Below are 16394 nucleotides of genomic sequence, written 5' to 3'. Positions count from 1 at the left end.
GGGTGGATTCGGTGACCATTCCAGGGCCGTGCGGGCGAGCGCCCAGTGCCCCTAGAGGATCCGGAGCGCTGCAAACTCGTGCAAACGCCTCTGGCTGCAGATGGGCATTTCCTCCGAGCCCTGGAAACTGATGCCAAGATAAAGCCGCTCTAGGATGTCACGTGCAGAGATAATATTGTGTTTGTCACGGCTCTGTCAGACCCGTGGTAACCAGCTGCTTCCCCAGCTCAGTGGGTGTGTCACCCAGGCCCTGTGCTGGGGGGCCAAAAGGAGTGCCTGTATCCTTCTTTCTCCAACCCCCCTGTTCTCACCAGCCGCTGCATTTCTGCCCCCACCAGGCTCCCCAGGGGGCGCCGGCCCTTCAGGGTGGGGCACGATTTTAACAGATTTTTTTTAAAAGACTTGTTTTTTCCCTTGAAAGTTGGATTTGCTGCACAGCCCCCAGGGCCTGACCCTGCTTGTCCTGCAGCCCGTGTGAGCTGGGCACACTGGGCGGGAATGCCTTTAGCCTCCTCCTAGGACCCCAGGGGGAGGGTCCGCGTCCAGTCAGAACCCAACAGAGTTAAGGAGAGTCCAGCTAGCTGGAGCTAGGGCCCCCGTGCCCAGCCCAGAGTAGCCAGGCCCAGCTGCGGAGGAGAGGAGAGGGCACAGGCTGGCCATGGGGCTTGGCAAAGGGTGCTCGAGGCAGCCGCAGGGAAGGAGGCAGACAGTTCTGGCCCCAGCCTGGTTCTGATTAGCAGGGAACGGGCCCCTGCCAGGCAGGGCACCAGGGCAGGGGCAGGTCACTCTGGTCCTGAGGCCTAGAGGTTAGGAAGGACTCGGCCTGTGCGCTGAGTCTGGAGCCAGGGGGCGGCTGGTGAGGAGCTGGGGGCTGGGCCAGGCCCTGTGGGAAGGGCAGAGCCCCTCAGCAAGGTGCCGGACTGGATCTGTTGCGACTCCATGGCGTGAGGTGTGAACGACCCCACCCGGGCTAGGTCGGCTCTGGGCGCCGCCTCTCCAGGAACCTGGTTTGAAACCCAGCAGCCCCCAGGGCAGAGTGCAGTGCTTGGAGAGCGTTATCTAGGGGGACCACACGGGCGCTGGGATGGAGCCTGGCAAGAGCGGTGCCGGGATGGATTCAAACCAGCCTGAGGCACTAGCCCCCCATCTGAGCCCTAGCCAGCCCCAAAGGGCCCCTCAGTGGCCTGGGTCAATGGCATCACCCAGCCGTTGGATACACAGCTCCGCCAGTGCTTGAGAAATTACCAGTGGGCTCCCACCCTGCCCCTTCTGGGAAGGGACCTGGGCCCATGTGAACCCTGGCTAGTTCCCTAATGCAACCACAGCCTGGAGAAAAGGGAACTGCACTGGGCTTGGCCATGTGAAGAGTTAAGGAGCGAGTGGTGAGTGCAGGAAGGCGTTGCTCTGTGGTTGTGGGGCGTCTTGCTGAGTCAATCGCAGAACCCAGCTCACACCGGACAGTGCGTCTCCGCCGAGCAGCCGGATCGGAGCAGTCGCTGCTGCCTTTGCCATCCCAGCCCCAGCGAGGGAGCGATCGGACTCGTGCGGGGGCTCCTTGGCTTGTCCCCGCCAGCCAGGATGAAGATGTGGCTCGTGGCTGGCCTGCTGCTGCTCCTCAGGGCTGAAGGCGCAGGTAGGGGCGGGGGCATCGCGGGTGGCCCCAGGGCTCTGGCCTTTCTCGCAGGGGCAGGCCTCGTGTGCAGGGCAAGCTGAGCGCACTCTCGGGGAGGGGCTCGGCAAGGCCGGGGATGAAGCCCTGAGTCTTTCAAAAGCCCGAGAGCCGGAGGAGGTGGCACCTGGCCGGGAGCAGGCCTGAGCTCGTGATTGGGACTCGCTGGGTCCTGCCCGACCCTGCGCCTGGGGAGCCTTTCGAGGGCTGGTTCTGAACGCGGGGCCCGGAGTGTGTGGGCTCTGCGGTGGGGGTGGAGGGGCTGCTTTCCCCTCTGGCTCTGGAGGAGCCAGCGCTGGGCCGGGCGCCTCTAACGAGGCAGTGCTCGTTCTTCAGACCTGAAGGAGTTGGTGACTAAGACCCTTGGAGGCTTTTAGGGGCCTGGAAAGGGGGCCGAGTGCAGGTTTGACTGGCAGGGCTGGCGTCTCAGGGGTCGCGCAGCGCTGGGGGCGGCCCTGAGGCGAAGGGGCTTGCACCAAACCGGCGCCTCCAGGGCCGTCCTGCCAGTGGCACAGGGCAGCAACGTGCTTTGGCTTGAGCTTTAACTAGGGGCAGTTCTGGGGGCAGCTTCTTGCTTTGTCCTGCACCCACCTCCCGCTGCGAGGCTGGACACCCTGTGCTGAAAGTGAAACCCTTCCGAGCAGCTCCCAGGGCAGGCTGGGGCCAGTGGCAAGTGGAAGCCAGTCACACCCAAACGAGCGACTCCCCTGCCCAGCAGCCCCTATGACACCCAGATGATTTCACTTGGCTTGTTAATGGGTGCTCCACGCGCAGCTGTGGCCCTGGAGTGGGGCAAAGACCCAGTGTTGTGCCCCCCCGGCTGGGCACAGACCCCTGCCCAGGCCCTGCTGGCAGCTGCTGTCCTGAGTTACGTTCCAGGGGAAGCTGGGCTGGGGTGGGGCCAGTTCCCTTGGCCCTCGTTTGCACGTCGGCATTTGCAGGCCCCAGGCTCTCCACAGTCAGCCTCAGTAACAATCCCGCTGCCAGCTGATTGACTGAATTGCTCCACTGTCTCCCCCTGAGATCTGGGGAATGGGTGGATGGGCCCTGGCTGGGGAACGGGAGCAGGGTGCATGGGGGGAGGGAGTGGTTAAATAAGAATGGGAAGCCAGCCTGGCCAGGGGATGGGTGTAACCCCTTGCCCATGATGTGTGTGTTCTGCCTCTGGCTTTTGAGGCTGGAAGGGTTGATAAGGGTTCCTCACTCGGGATCCAAACAAACCCAGGGACGGGATTCCAGACTCAGACTTGGGAGCTCGGCTGTATGGAAAGTAGATCCTGTCAAAGGAATGGGATATCTGTTTTTGATGAGATTACACGTTTGGTTGATAAAAGTAACAGTGTTGATGTAATCGTCCTAACTCTTCTGTGAGGTGTTTGGCATGATACTGCATGACAGTTTGATTAAAAATCGGATAGGTCTCCAATTGTCATTGTAAATGCGGAATCGTCATCGAGCGGGTGTGTTTCTAGTGAGGTCCCGCAGGGATCAGTTCTTGGCCCTACGTTATTTAACGTTTCTATCAATGACCTGGAAGAAAACATAAAATCATCCTTCGTAAAATTTGCAGATGACACAATAATTGGGGCAGTGGTAAATGAATAGGACAGGTCACTGACAGAGAGTGATCTGGATCGCTTGGTACTTGGGCACAAGCAAACAATATGTTTTAATATGGCTACATGTAAATGCACACAGCTAGGAACAAAGAGTGCAGCTGTACTTACAGGATGGGGGACTCGATCCCGGGAAGCAGGGACTGTGAGAAAGATTTGGGAGTCGTGGTGGATAATCAGCTGAACATGAGCTCCCAGTGCAATGTGGTGACCTAAAGCAATCCTGGGATGCATAAAAAGGGGAATCTCAATTTGGAGTAGAGAGGTTATTTTACCTCTATTTGGCACTGGTGTGACGGCTGCTGGGATCCTGTGTCCAGTTCTGGTGTCCACAATTCAAGGAGGATGTTGATCAGTTGGAGCGGGGTCAGAGAAGAGCCACAGGAATGATTAAAGGATTAGAAAACCTGCCTTGTAGCAAGAGACACAAGGAGCTCAGTCTATTTAGCTTAACAAAGAGAAGGCTAAGGGTAAATATCTATACATATCTACCTGGGGAACAAATACTTAATAACGGGCTCTTCAGTCTAGCTGAGAAAGGTCGAACATGATCCAATGGCTGGAAGTTGAAGCTAGACCAATTTACACTGGAAATAAGGTGTAAATTTTTAACAGTGAGAGTAATTAACCATTGGACTAGCTTACCAAGGGTGCTGACGGATGCTCCATCACAGAGAATCTTGATCTAAGAATTGTCAAACAGCTCTGCTCTAGGAATTATCTGGGGACAGGTCTCTGGGCTGGGTTACCCAGGAGGTCAGACTAGATGAGCCTTCCTGGCCTTGGAATCTATGAATCCTTTCCCATCAATTCCTCATTGATTTAGTCCCAGCAGAGAAAGGTGCCCTGGGATAAATCCAACTCCACTGGAGCCACAGGCAAAGCTGCCACTGGGATTTCAGCCCAAGTGCTCACAAATGCCCTGGGCTGCCCCTCTCAGTCCATTTCAGGTGCTAACTGTAGAGAGGGGGGTTGGGAGTGGAGGGAGACATTGTTAATTACTGCTAATTACAATGGGAGCCTCTGAGCCTGAACATACAGGGTAGTGGTGCACAGGAGAGGGATAATAATAGCATCCCTGAAGAGTAGTACAGGTCATTTCTCTTCTAGCCCAGTTCCCCTACTGGTGCCCAGCGCATTTCCCTGCCGGGCTCTCTCTTCCCTCCCCCCACTGGCTACATGGCCCAGCCGCCGTCTCTGCCCCCCAGCTTGGGGCTGGCCCTAAATGGGAACTGCAGTCCTCGCACTCCCTCCCGCCCCAATGGCCTGTGCTGAGCAGGGCCCATCAGCTGGCGCTGGCTAATCTTCCCTACAGCAAATGCCTCTCTCCCTGCCCGCGCCCAGTGGGGCTGCCAGCGCAGTGAGCGAGATGGCGGCTCGGCCCTCAGAGCTCGGCTGGGGACTCTCAGGTCTCTCCCGCAGCCACCCGCGTGAAACCAGAGTCAGCCCCAGGAGTCCAGAAAAGTCTCTGGGCCAGGAGCTTCCAGAAGCAGGAAACGAAGTGAGTCCAGGCTCTAGATCTGAAGCTGTTTGCTGCTGCCAGAATCCGAGGGCCCAGCTAACCAGCTCCCTGTCCCACACCCGTAGAGCGGGGCTGGGACAGAGCCCCAGGCCCAGATCCCTCAGGCTACAGGGAGGATCGTGTACCAAGCTGAGCTTGTTGGCTCAGGCCCCTGCTCCAGCCCACGCAGTCTAGCTCCATTTTCTCCCTCTTTGCTTTTGGGTTCCCAGCTAGAGCCCTTCAAACCAGTGTCCCCAGTGTGTGACCTGGGGGTCTGATCCTGTGGGGCACGCAGAGCCCTGCAGGATCGGGCCCTTTGTTCAGGCCTCTTTGAGATCCAGCGTTTCCAAAGTGCTGGGTTATGGCCAAGTCTGGTTCCTGTCACACATCAGCCCCTGCAGTCGCTGTGCCAGAGGGTGGCCGAGAGCCCTGGGCGCTCAGCTGCGACCTCAGCAGGAGCCGGCAGCCACAGTTCCTGGGAGGAAGGCTGGATTACGACTCGGGAGCCCTGGGTTTAATTCCCAGTTTGGCCACAGACTCCCTGCACTGCCTGGTCTTTCTGGGCCTCAGTTTCCCATCAGTAAAATGGGGATGGTTCCTTCCTTCCTAGGTATGTTGTGAGGGAGGCAGAAAGACAGACTGAGGCCCTGGGGTCAGATTGAGGACAGGGTGTTTGCGGGATCTCCTAGGGTATCTGGGGAAGCTGTTTGCAGCAGCACTGAGGGGTCTGCCCGGGTGGGGCCTGGGGCCTCCCTGCCTTTACGGATACACCGCCATGGCAAGGTACTGGGTGCTCCAGTGGGCTTCTCTGCAGTGCAGCTGCCCTCATGTGCCCCCCGGTAGCTGCTTTATCAGTTTGGTCGGGATAACGGGACGAGCTCAGGCTTAACCGCAGGGACCAGGTGGGCTGTGGGGCCCATCTCCCCACAACCCTGCCCAAGAGAGTGTGACGTGCACCGAGGAGCCCCCGACTGGGTGATAGCACAGACCGGCCAGCCTGGCTGGTGTCTGATTTCAAGGGGCCCCAACATCCCAAACCAGGGGAAACTTGCAGATTGGGTTGGTTCAACCCTCAAATTCCGGGGCTGCCCCCATGGCAGAAGCTGCTGGGGCCTGCACTGTTCTAGCCACGAGCAGCACAGTGAGTTCCCTGCACTCCCCTGGCCGCCCACGGCACACCCACAGCTGTGTCCTGTCCAGCACGACAAGCCCCAGCAGTGACGGAGTGGCAGGGATACGTGCTGGCTAAGGCCTGGCAAGGGGGGCGAATGAAAACAGCTTGGGGTTTAGAGGAGAGGGCTTGATAGCATCCACCCCAAGCCGGGGGGGTCTCAGCCCTGTCCTCGCTGAGGAATGGGGGAGAAAAGGCCCTCAAGGGCCAAAAGGTGCCGGGCTCTAGTGGGTGGATCGTGGCCTGCAGAGCCAGGACGCCTGTGTTCCTAGCTCTGCCGCTATCTCAAGTCTCCTCCCTCCCTGCCAGTCAGACCCCTGCCCGTGCCAGGCAGCCCAGCGGCAGGAGGGAGGCGGCTGAGTCAGCCAGCGATGGCCAGGAAAAGCCTTTGTTAAAGGGTGGAGTCTCACTCTTATGACTAGAGCCGTTACAGCCCCTGCGTGAGGGCCACGCGCATTGTATCTGGCACCGAGCAGCGCTGGGCTGACACGTTCCTCTGAGTGCTCCAGCAAAGCCCTTCATCGCAAGGTGCCCTTTCCTTGCCAGGGTCCTGCACTTACGTGTGGGGAGAGGGGAGCCAGGGTGCCCTGATCACGCCACCTCGCCCGCTGCTGGCACAGCCCTCAGGCCGGGGGAGTGCCGCCTCCAACCCCTTCTGGGCCGACTGGCAGGGAATCCAGAGCTCTTACCAAAGATGGTCTTTAATACCCAAAGGAAGGCACTGGGTAGCTTCCCCACCCTGTGCCCTTCTGCGGCACCTCCTGCCTGCAGGACTCTGAGCAGCTTTGACGCAATAACAAACTGAACCCTCGGGGAAGGGGCTTGGTGTTAGTAGCACTAATTTACAGATGGGGAAACTGAGGCACAAAGCAGGGCCAGAGCCAGAAATAGAATCTACGTCCGCTGATGGCTCCTCCCACGTTCCAACCACTAGACCAGTGGTTCTCAACCAAGGGTCTGGGCTGCGAGCAGGTTTCGGTGGGGGGGCCGCCAAGCAGGCCTGCATTAGACTCAGGGTAGAAAGCCAAAGCCTCACCACATGGGGCTGAAGCCCACGGTTCTGAGCCCCACCACTCCGGGCTGAAGCTGAAGCCTGAGCAATATAGCTTCATGGGGGCCACCTGTGGCATGGGGCCCCAGGCAATTGCCCTGCTTGCTACCCCCCAACGCCGACCCTGGCTTTTAAATGCAGAAGACCAGTTACTATGGCACAGGAAGGTGGGCCGTGGAGTTTTTATAGCATGTTGGGGGCGGGGAGGGGGTAAAAAGAAAAAGGTTGAGAACCCCTGCACTAGACCACATCCTGACACCCCCTTTCCTTACTGCTTTGGAAATGAGGTATTGTAGTAGGCACCTCTGTGCAGAGAGGGGTGGGGGAACCCTCTCTGTACTTGGGATGAGGAGGATGCTGCTGCCTGTCTCTGCCCCTGCTGTACGAGCAGAGCGCTGGAGCTGAGCTGCTGGGCTTTCCCTTGTATGCGATTTCTGCCAAGCACCTGTGCTGTGTTTGGCTGATGTTCAGGCCAACTCCCTTTGTCGTACCCGTCCTGCTGCTGAGCTCCTGTGTTTCCTGGTGTCTGGATTATATCAGTGACAAACCTGACCTGACTGAGAGTCCAAAACCAGAGCGTGAGAGCCAGAGCGAGTGAGAGTGCATGTGCGAGAGAGTGAGAGTGCAAGTGCGAGAGACTGAGAGTGAGCGAGAGAGCGAGACTGAGCGAGAGTCCATGTGCGAGAGAGTGCATGTGCGAGAGAGCAAGAGTGAGCAAGAGTGCATGTGCGAGAGAGCGAGAGTGCATGTGCGAGAGAGCGAGTGAGCAAGAGAGTGAGACTGAGTGAGAGTCCATGTGCGAGAGAGTGAGAGTGCATGTGCGAGAGAGCAAGAGTGAGTGAGAGTGTGTGTGTGAGAGAGTGAGAGTGCGTGTGCGAGAGAGCGAGAGGTCTGACAGCAAAGATAGAAATGCATAAGGCTCGTTTGAGTGGACTGGAGGGGTCACTGTCTGGGCAGTGCACAGGGGTTATGAAGTGATGATTTCATACACAAGCGCACACGCGTGTGCACACAGATATACACACATACCTGTGTGACGGCATGCACACACATACACACCTGTGCACACCCCCATCCGTATATGCACATGTACCTGCATGTACACATCCACCCACGCAAACATACCTGCATGCACACACCCAAATACCTTAGTGCATGCACACGTACCTGCATGCACACATACACACACATATTTGTGTGCATGCATGCACACATACCCATACACACACACACACCTGCATGCACATACACCCCCACACACACATACACATGTACCTGTGTGCACACAGACCTGCATGCAAGCAGACACACACCTGTGCATGCACACAGACACATACCTGTGTGCATGCATATACACCCACACCTGTGTGCACACATGCACACTTATACACACACTGTTGATAATTTGTATAGTCAGTTGCTTGCCCACGCTTTGGCTTATTACTAAATATGTTCAAGAGACCAAATAATAATGTCAGTCAGGTTTATTACTATGAGCCAATAATAATATAGCACTGGAAGAAAGTTCACTCCGATCGCAGCCTCTGGGAAGCCGCCTCGGGCAGTGTCTTTACGTTCCCTGTACCCAGAAGGTGGCTCCCCAATGTACACCCTATTGCCCTCTTGTTATGTCCTATCTCTTTACCAGTAGCAGACAGCGGTGGATTAAGATTTATTGGGGTCCTGGGCACAAAGAACATTTGGCCACCCCACGCCCCATTAAAACACGAATGTATCAAAATGCATTAACACAAAGACTCCACTCAATGTTTACACACTGCGTTAATAATGAAGCAAATCAGATCCTAGTTCATTATGTCTAAATTAACTGCTCAATTTTTCCACATAGAAAATGAATCTGGCTAGATATTATCCATACCAGAACACACAGGGGTTCCCTGCTAATCTGGACAACACTAGTGTTACAAGAATCAGTCGTTCACCGGCCAACAAGTGGTTCTTTCATCTCCCACATTTTCTTAAACTTGACCATTATTCAGGGGGGGCCTCTCACCAGTGGGGGCAACTCTTGCTGGTTGCTCTGATGCTTTTTCCTAAAATACTTAATTAACTTTAAGAAAAACAAATAAATATGCACATATTAAATCATGGGCATTTATTTATGTAGGGTTTTGCAGTAATAAAAATAATATACAGTTGTCTCTATTCTTTACTGGACCTAAACAGACCAGTAACACCAATTAGATGCTTTGCACATTCTTGTCTTTTTTGCTGTTGTTTCTCTTGCTTTTTTGGTTGCTTTTCTTTTTTAGACTTGCTAAGTCTGCTGCTGTGACAAGTGATACTTGTCTGTTAATACCCGTTTTCCCAGCCTCCCAGGCAGCTACTAAGTCTGCTGTGAAAAAGTGACAATAACAAACATACAAATATCACTTTTCACAGCAGACTTACTCAGCCCCGGCAAGCCTGGGGACACATTAAGCTCTGGATGGGGAGGTTGGTAGGGAGGCAGTGGGAGCCAGAGGTGATGGTGGAATCAGGGCCGGCTCCAGGCACCAGCGAAGGAAGCAGGTGCCTGGGGCGGCCAATGGAAAGGGGCGGCATGTCCGGGTCTTCGGTGGCAATTCGGCGGTGGGTCCCTCAGTCCCTCTCTTCCTCTTTGAGCTGCTGCCGAAGAGGAAGAGAGGGAGAGAAGGACCTGCCGCCGAATTGCCACCGAAGAATGAAGTGGCGCGATTGAGCTGCCGCTGAAGTGCCGCCGATCGGCTTTATCTTTTTTTTCCCCCCCTGCTTCGCCGCTGGGGGCGGCAAAAAAGCTGGAGCCGGCCCTGGGTGGAATGGATAGGGGGCCAGGAGAGGCAGCGGGGGCCAGTGGGGATGGGGGGGGATGATGAGGGTACGGAGGTGGCAGCGGCAGGGCCGGTGGAAGGATGTTTCGCACCCTAGGTGAAACTTCCACCTTGCGCCCCCCCCCCCCCCGAGCCCCCGCCCTGAGGCGCCCCCCCTGCGGCAGCTCCTCCCCCCCCGAGACACCCCCCCCCCGCCCCAGCTCACCTCTGCCCCGCCTCCTCCCCGAGCACACCGTGGCTGCTTCACTTCTCCCGCCTCCCAGGCTTGCGGTGCCTAAGCTGATTGGCGCTGCAAGCCTGGGAGGCGGGAGAAGTGAAGGAGCCACGGTGTGCTCGGGGAGGAGGCGGGGCAGGGGTGAGCTGGGACGGGGAGTTCCCCTGCGTGCTGCCCCCCCTCCCCTTGCTGCAGGCGGCCCTACCTGCGTTCCACTGCCCCAGCTCCCTCCGCCTAAATGCCGGCGGCGACCAGGGCCGCCGGCATTTAGGCGGATGGAGATCAACTGCCTAGGTCGCCTAAATGGTTGCACCGATCCTGGGCAGCGGGGGCTAGGGGAGCCTGAGGCTGGCCCCCACTGCCACATGGCCAGGGGTGGGAGCCCGAAAGCCCAAAGCCCCATGGGGCCGGAGGAGGCAACAGGGGCCAGGGGCGATGCGGGGGCTTGGTGAGCTCAGGGCCAGAGCCCGGGGCCCTGTGGCCGGGAGACAAAGCCTGCCACCACCTGGCCAAAGCCTGGGACCAGAGTAGGCAGCAGAGGCCGGGGCACTGGCGGGGGAGAGTGGGGGGATGAGCCCAGGGCCAGAGCCCAGGGCCAGATCCTGAAGCCCCGCGGTCGGATCCCGGGGCCTGAGCCCAAAGCCCCGCGGCTGGAGTCTGGGGCCCCCAAATTGGTGGGGGCCCCTGAGCACATGCCCCATGAGACCATGTGTTAATCAGCCACTGGTAACAGGGCCTATATGCGTTGTCTGAAACTAGATTTAACCAGTCGGCTTCCTACCTTGTTTTTGTGGTACCGTGGTGTCCCCCTGATCTTGGCTCTGAGCTCCTGCACTCCAGGTTCCCGAGGGCATGCAGGAACTCCTAGGTCTGTACCAAGGGAGAACAGTCATGTCTTGGCTTTTCCTTTGGGACCTTCCGGTGCATGCCTGTTGCTATGGTAACTCGTCCGTCCTGGGCTTGACAGCTTCCCTGTGGACTTACGCCAACACTTACTTCAATGATTGCAAGAGGTTAAGGGACACTATAGTGACCAGATGTCCCATTTTTATAGGGACCGTCCCGATATTTGGGGCTTTTTCTTATATAGGCTCCTATTACACCCCCACCCCCCGTCCCGATTTTTCACACTTGCTGTCTGGTCACCCTAAGGGACATGTAGCACAAGTGAGCAGGGGTATATAAAACGCAGAGGCCAATTTAAGCGATATAACTTGTATTATATCACAATTATGTGCTTAATACACACTGATATCCGTATGGTGCGGATAATACACTATTGGTAATGTGAGATAGATAGATAGATAGATATCTGCCAGCCCAGCGTACATTAGTCAACAACACGTACCTATGTGCGCGCGCACACACACACACACACACACTCTCTCTCTCTCTCTCTCTCACACACACACAAGCAGTGTGGTCAGGATCCTGTCTGGGGAAGATGCAAAGACACCCGGTAACATTTTCGAAGGTGGCTGCGTCCCTTAGCTGGTCTATTGACTTTCCCTGGGACTGTCAATGAGACTCAGGCCCTTCTGCAGTGGTGACCACGCTGGGCGAAGGTGCTTCCCAGACCCACCTCTGCAGAGGTCCCTTTGTGAAAGGCCCCAAAGAGGCTTGTGGCCCAGGGTCTGGGGGAAGAGCCGGCAGATTTCTTTACCGTTTCCCAGCAATGCGCTGTAAGGTGGCCTCTGATGACACCACCCCAACAGCTCCCTGCAGCAGCAGGTGACACACGTTCTGTGCTGAATGCGCCACCGAGCCCCCCCCCCCCCCCCAATCACTGACAGGAAGCAGCTGTTCCTGGCTTATTGCTGCAAAGCAGACGGGTTCCCTCCCGGTGACTTGAGGTAACCAGCCCAAGGCAGTCAGTGCCCTGGGGCTGGCTGCATGGGAGGGAGCAGAGGAACGCCTCATTGGGATGAAACAGCAACCGCTGGCCAGCCCAGCGCCTGTGTCTCCTGCGTGGCCTCGGGAGCTGCCTCTCCTCACTTGCTCACGTGGCTAATCCTGCTCCAGGGTGGGGCCTGCCTCACCTCTCACAGAGCTGCTCCCCTGCCCAGCGCTGCCCAGCCATGCTCTCTCCTGCTTGCCGGCTCTGGCCCCGCTTCTTCATGGGCTGCTGCTGCCACCCCGTGTAGGTTGACACCCGGCCCTGAGTGGCCAAGTGGCCAGAGGTGCCCAGGTGTTCGTGGTGGTGGCACCATCCCGGGTGGCTCCCTGGGGGCTGGCACTAGGTGTTTGTTCCCTGCCGCATTACCCGGGAGGTCGGGGAGACTTCCAGGCAGCACCATGTAACTGAAGTGCAGCCCGTGGTGTAACCTGCTGACACTGCTGCCAGTTCTCTTTCTGCTGCTCCTCTTTGCTATGATACCTCCCTCCCCCCACACAGTCCCTCCCTAGCACCCCCAGCACCCCAAGACAGCTGCCCAAGCAGCATCACAAGGTCCCTGCCCTGGCACATGGGTGGGAACAAAATTTCACCTGCCTGAATGTTGGCAGAGAGACCAAACAGAAAAGGCCCCGGGCCCTGGGGAGCCAGTTTTGGATACATTTCAGAGCCAGCAGATAAAGCTCTGAGCATCCTCCCAGCGCTGATAAGGAGGAAGGATGCTGTGATGTCTCAAACAGCGACAACAAGTGCTGAAATCCTTCGCACGCAGCATTGTCCCTAATACAGACCTTGCTCCGGGGCTAACCTCCCATTGACTTCAGCAGGGCCAGGATGCCCCCCTGCCCAGTTTGGGCCAGTGCCCCACCAGGAAAGGCTGCAGAGGTGAGGTGAGCGATGCAGCTGGGGCTGGGACCTGAAACCAGAAGTGTGACTTTCTTCAGAGTACAATCTGGATAGCTGAACAGCGGTGTCCCCTTAATTCTCCAAATGTGAGTGCCTTTTACACTGCTTCGCTGTGAGAGCAGCCACTCCTGGCCTTGCTCACACACAGCCTCTAGTATGTACGTTACCCCCAGCAGAGTTACATGAGTGCTTCTAGTCAGCCACTCCTGATTTCTATTGCAAAGTGACACTAGCAACTTCCCAGTCCCAGACTTGTCCCCGGAAATGTGCATCTTACACTGTTCAGCTCTTTCCTCCTGGACAATACAAGTTCTTAGAAAGTCCATCATTTCATCAATAGAAAATGCTATGCACAGGCCCTGTTATCGCAAATGAAGTTTCCTAAACACTTCGATCCAAGCACACACTGGTTTAGATCAAACAATAAAACAAGTTTATTAACTACAGAAAGATGGATTTTATGAGATTACAAGTAACGAGCCATAAAAGTCAGAATTGGTTACAGAGAACTAAAAGGTAAAACACAAACTAATACCTAACTTAACAAGCTAAGGAAATTCAAAGCTACGTGCTCACAGCAGTCTGGCAGGATTTTCCCCCAGCCAGGACCCCTCCCGCATTTCAGTGATGCTTTCTTTGTCTTTCAAATGTTGTTGATGCCGTGAGTAGAGATGAAGGGAGAGATTATTTGGGGTGTTTGTTCCTCATTTTTATATCTTTTCTTCCTCTTTTCTGGTACTCCTTTCAACTGCTAATCTGCTCTTCAGCTGGGGTTCAGGTGACAGCCAGTCTATCTACACAGTATCCTCCCCGCCAGCTGTTTGATTGCCAAGATGTAAATTTCTTACTCACACCCTTCTTCCTGCCAAAGAATGGCTGCTTACTCAGGTGACGGTCCATCTGATTTTGTTGACAACTGGCTGAGGAATCTGATTGCCTTTTGTCTCTGAGGCTCTGTCTACACTACGGACCTTACAGTGGCACAGCATACTGCTACAGCTGTGCAACTGTTAGGTCTCCTGGGTAGCCGCTCTATGCTGGCGGGAGAGAGCTCTCTTGCCAGCATAATTAAACCACCCCCAATGACCGACATTAGCTATGTCGGCAGGAGAGCCATCATAGTGCTGTCCACACTGACACTTTTGCCAGTGAAACTTATGTTGGTCAGGGGGATGTTTTTTACAAACCCCTGGTTGACAAAAGTTTTGTTGACAAAAGTGCTAGTGTAGACAAAGCCTCGGGAAGTAGTTTGGGCTGCTTCCCCAGATTTGAAATATGCCTTAGCAACATCATACAAGAGAATCTTATAACTTTACATACAATGTTGCCACACATATTTTACCAGGACAATAATGATCAGCGAATTATGAGTTTTCTAAGGACACGTCACAAAGCATATTTTGTAAACAATTTATCATAGTTTTGTAAAAAGGATGAACACAAGATTACAGACTGTTATAAGGAGCATCTGTGCTTCCAGGCCCCAGCCTCATCCCGCTGAAAGTTGTGGTGTGTGGAGGCCATGAGCCAGCGGTGGGCGGGGGACAGCCATGCCATCTGATACACTGAAAACAAGCGTCTCCTCTGCCGGCGTGTCACGGGACAACCTGGTACTGCTGGGGATACCAGCGCACTCCTAGTGGGGCAGGCGGAGAAACCCGTCCAGATGTCTCTAGTGCACAGAGCTGTGATGAGCAAGGACAGGCCACCAGCTCAGGGCCTGCAACCACTGAAAAAAACCCCAAACCAACTGAATGGTGCTGTGACCTCGTGTGCCAGGTTGCAATGCCACTCGCTCAAATGTGGCCCGGCCGCCCCCTGTCCTGGCAAAGGGGCAGCCAGGCCAAACCCGAGCGGTGTGAGTGCAGGGCGGGTGATGGGAGTGAGCAGAGCTGGGGGGGGGGGGGGTCAGGACTGGGGGGAGCCAGCTTAGCCCTGATGGTAGCAGAGCGCTGAGCTTAGGGGGCACCAATGAGTGGCCAAAAAGGTCCCAGGGTTGGTGCAAGAGGGACTGGGGTGGGCTATGGGAGAGTGGGGAGTGGGAGGAGGTGGTGGGGGTGACTGGGGAATGTTGGGGGTGGTGGGATGCATTGTGGGGGTTGGGGGGTGTAATGGGGATACTGAAGCAGTGGGGTGAGTTGGGTGGTGGGGTGAATTGGGGGGTTGAGATATGGGGGATGTGGGGGTGGTGTCCAGTGGGGCTGAGGTGCTGGGGGCTGCGGGGAGTGGGATGTATGTCAGGGCTGTTTAGGGTGTGTGTGGAGACTGTCAGGATAAATGGGGGCTGGTGCAGGGTTGTTGAGGGTGTGCATGGGATGGGAGGGGCATGTGGGGGTCCATTTATGGTAGGAAGGGCACTTGAGGGGCTGTTTGGGGGGTGGGGTTGGGAGGGACATTGGGGTCTGTGTGGGGAGGGGTTCATGGTGGGGTGGTCTGGAAGGGGCATTTGGGGGGCTGTTTGGGCTGGAGTACGTATGGGGGGTGCTTTAAGGAAGGTAGAGGTCCAATTTCCATAGTCCACAGGGCCCGCAAATTCTTATTCCTGAGCAGCGGGAGAGTCAGAGCAGGTGGCTGGGGCTGAGTGAGGCGCTCGCCCCTGGGTGGACAGGCCGGAGAGCAGGGGGCTAGTGGGCACGGGCAGCTCTGGGGACGATCACATGGCCCTGCGGGGGGAGGAAACCAGCCAGGCCTCGGTGTAAAGCAGGGAGCATCCAAGGCCCCAGCCCTGCAGGGAGCACCTCAGGGTGCACAGAGCTTTCTGTGGGGTCAGGGCCGAGGCGCGCAGCTGTGCTGTCCCTCGGTTCCCCTGCAGCTCCGTTCTGGTGACACGGTGCTCCGGGTAGCCCCTCGCCCTCCACCAGGCACACCGGGAGGTGGGACTGCCTGCTCCAGGAAACAGAGGAGCACGAGTCAAATCCCCAGCCCCAATCTACCTCTCCATTCTGACTCTCCCCCTTCCTAGCCCCACATTATTCCCCTCTGCAGAGTGTCCCACGTGCCCAGGCGCCGGAGCAAATTTCTCCAGCACGGCCCCTGGTTTCTGCAGCATCTCATTGCTTCACCTCCTCCACCCTTCTGGGGCCATTGGGCAGAGTTAGATCAAGCGCTCCACGGCAGGGCCAGGCACGCTGCTGGACGGGTGTGTGCAGTGCCCAGTGCAACTGGGGCCGATCCTGCCTGGGGCCGGCAGGCACCGCTGAAATGCAGCCAATAAATAACCCCAAGGCCGCCCGGGGGGGGGCGGGGCAAATGGGGCAATTTGCCCCGGGCCTGCAGGGGCCCCCACGAGAATATAGTATTCTATAATATTGCAACTTTTTTTTATGGAAGGGGCCCCCAAAATTGCTTTGCCCCAGGCCCCCCGAATCCTCTGGGCAGCCCTGAATAACCCTCGTTAGTGTCTGGGGCAGCGCAGCTCACGAAGCGTGCGAGAGCTGGGGCAGCGCGTGCTCGGTTGAGGAGATCCAGCTGTGGAGCAAAGAGGAGATCGGGCCAATCTGGAGTCTGAGAATCTCTAGGGAACGCTGCAAAACCTTCCTCTTCAAGAAACCCTTTCCACCAC

General features: G+C 56.6%; 1 protein-coding gene across 2 annotated transcripts in view; it reads left to right on the top strand.

Annotated features, from left to right (window-relative positions):
- Positions 1-1494: 1494 nt before the first annotated feature.
- Positions 1495-16394, top strand: part of FCER1G (Fc epsilon receptor Ig) — a 28095-nt gene continuing 13195 nt past the window's right edge. For both annotated transcript variants that reach the window (XM_065420222.1, XM_065420220.1), the window contains exon 1: positions 1495-1633. In XM_065420222.1, the coding sequence (XP_065276294.1) occupies positions 1579-1633 (55 nt within the window). In that variant the 5' untranslated portion in view covers positions 1495-1578. The remainder of the gene's footprint in view (positions 1634-16394) is intronic.

The sequence above is a fragment of the Emys orbicularis genome, chromosome 20, assembly GCF_028017835.1.
Source record: "Emys orbicularis isolate rEmyOrb1 chromosome 20, rEmyOrb1.hap1, whole genome shotgun sequence".
Taxonomy (NCBI): domain Eukaryota; kingdom Metazoa; phylum Chordata; order Testudines; family Emydidae; genus Emys; species Emys orbicularis.
This window is presented reverse-complemented; position numbering and strand designations above follow the sequence as displayed.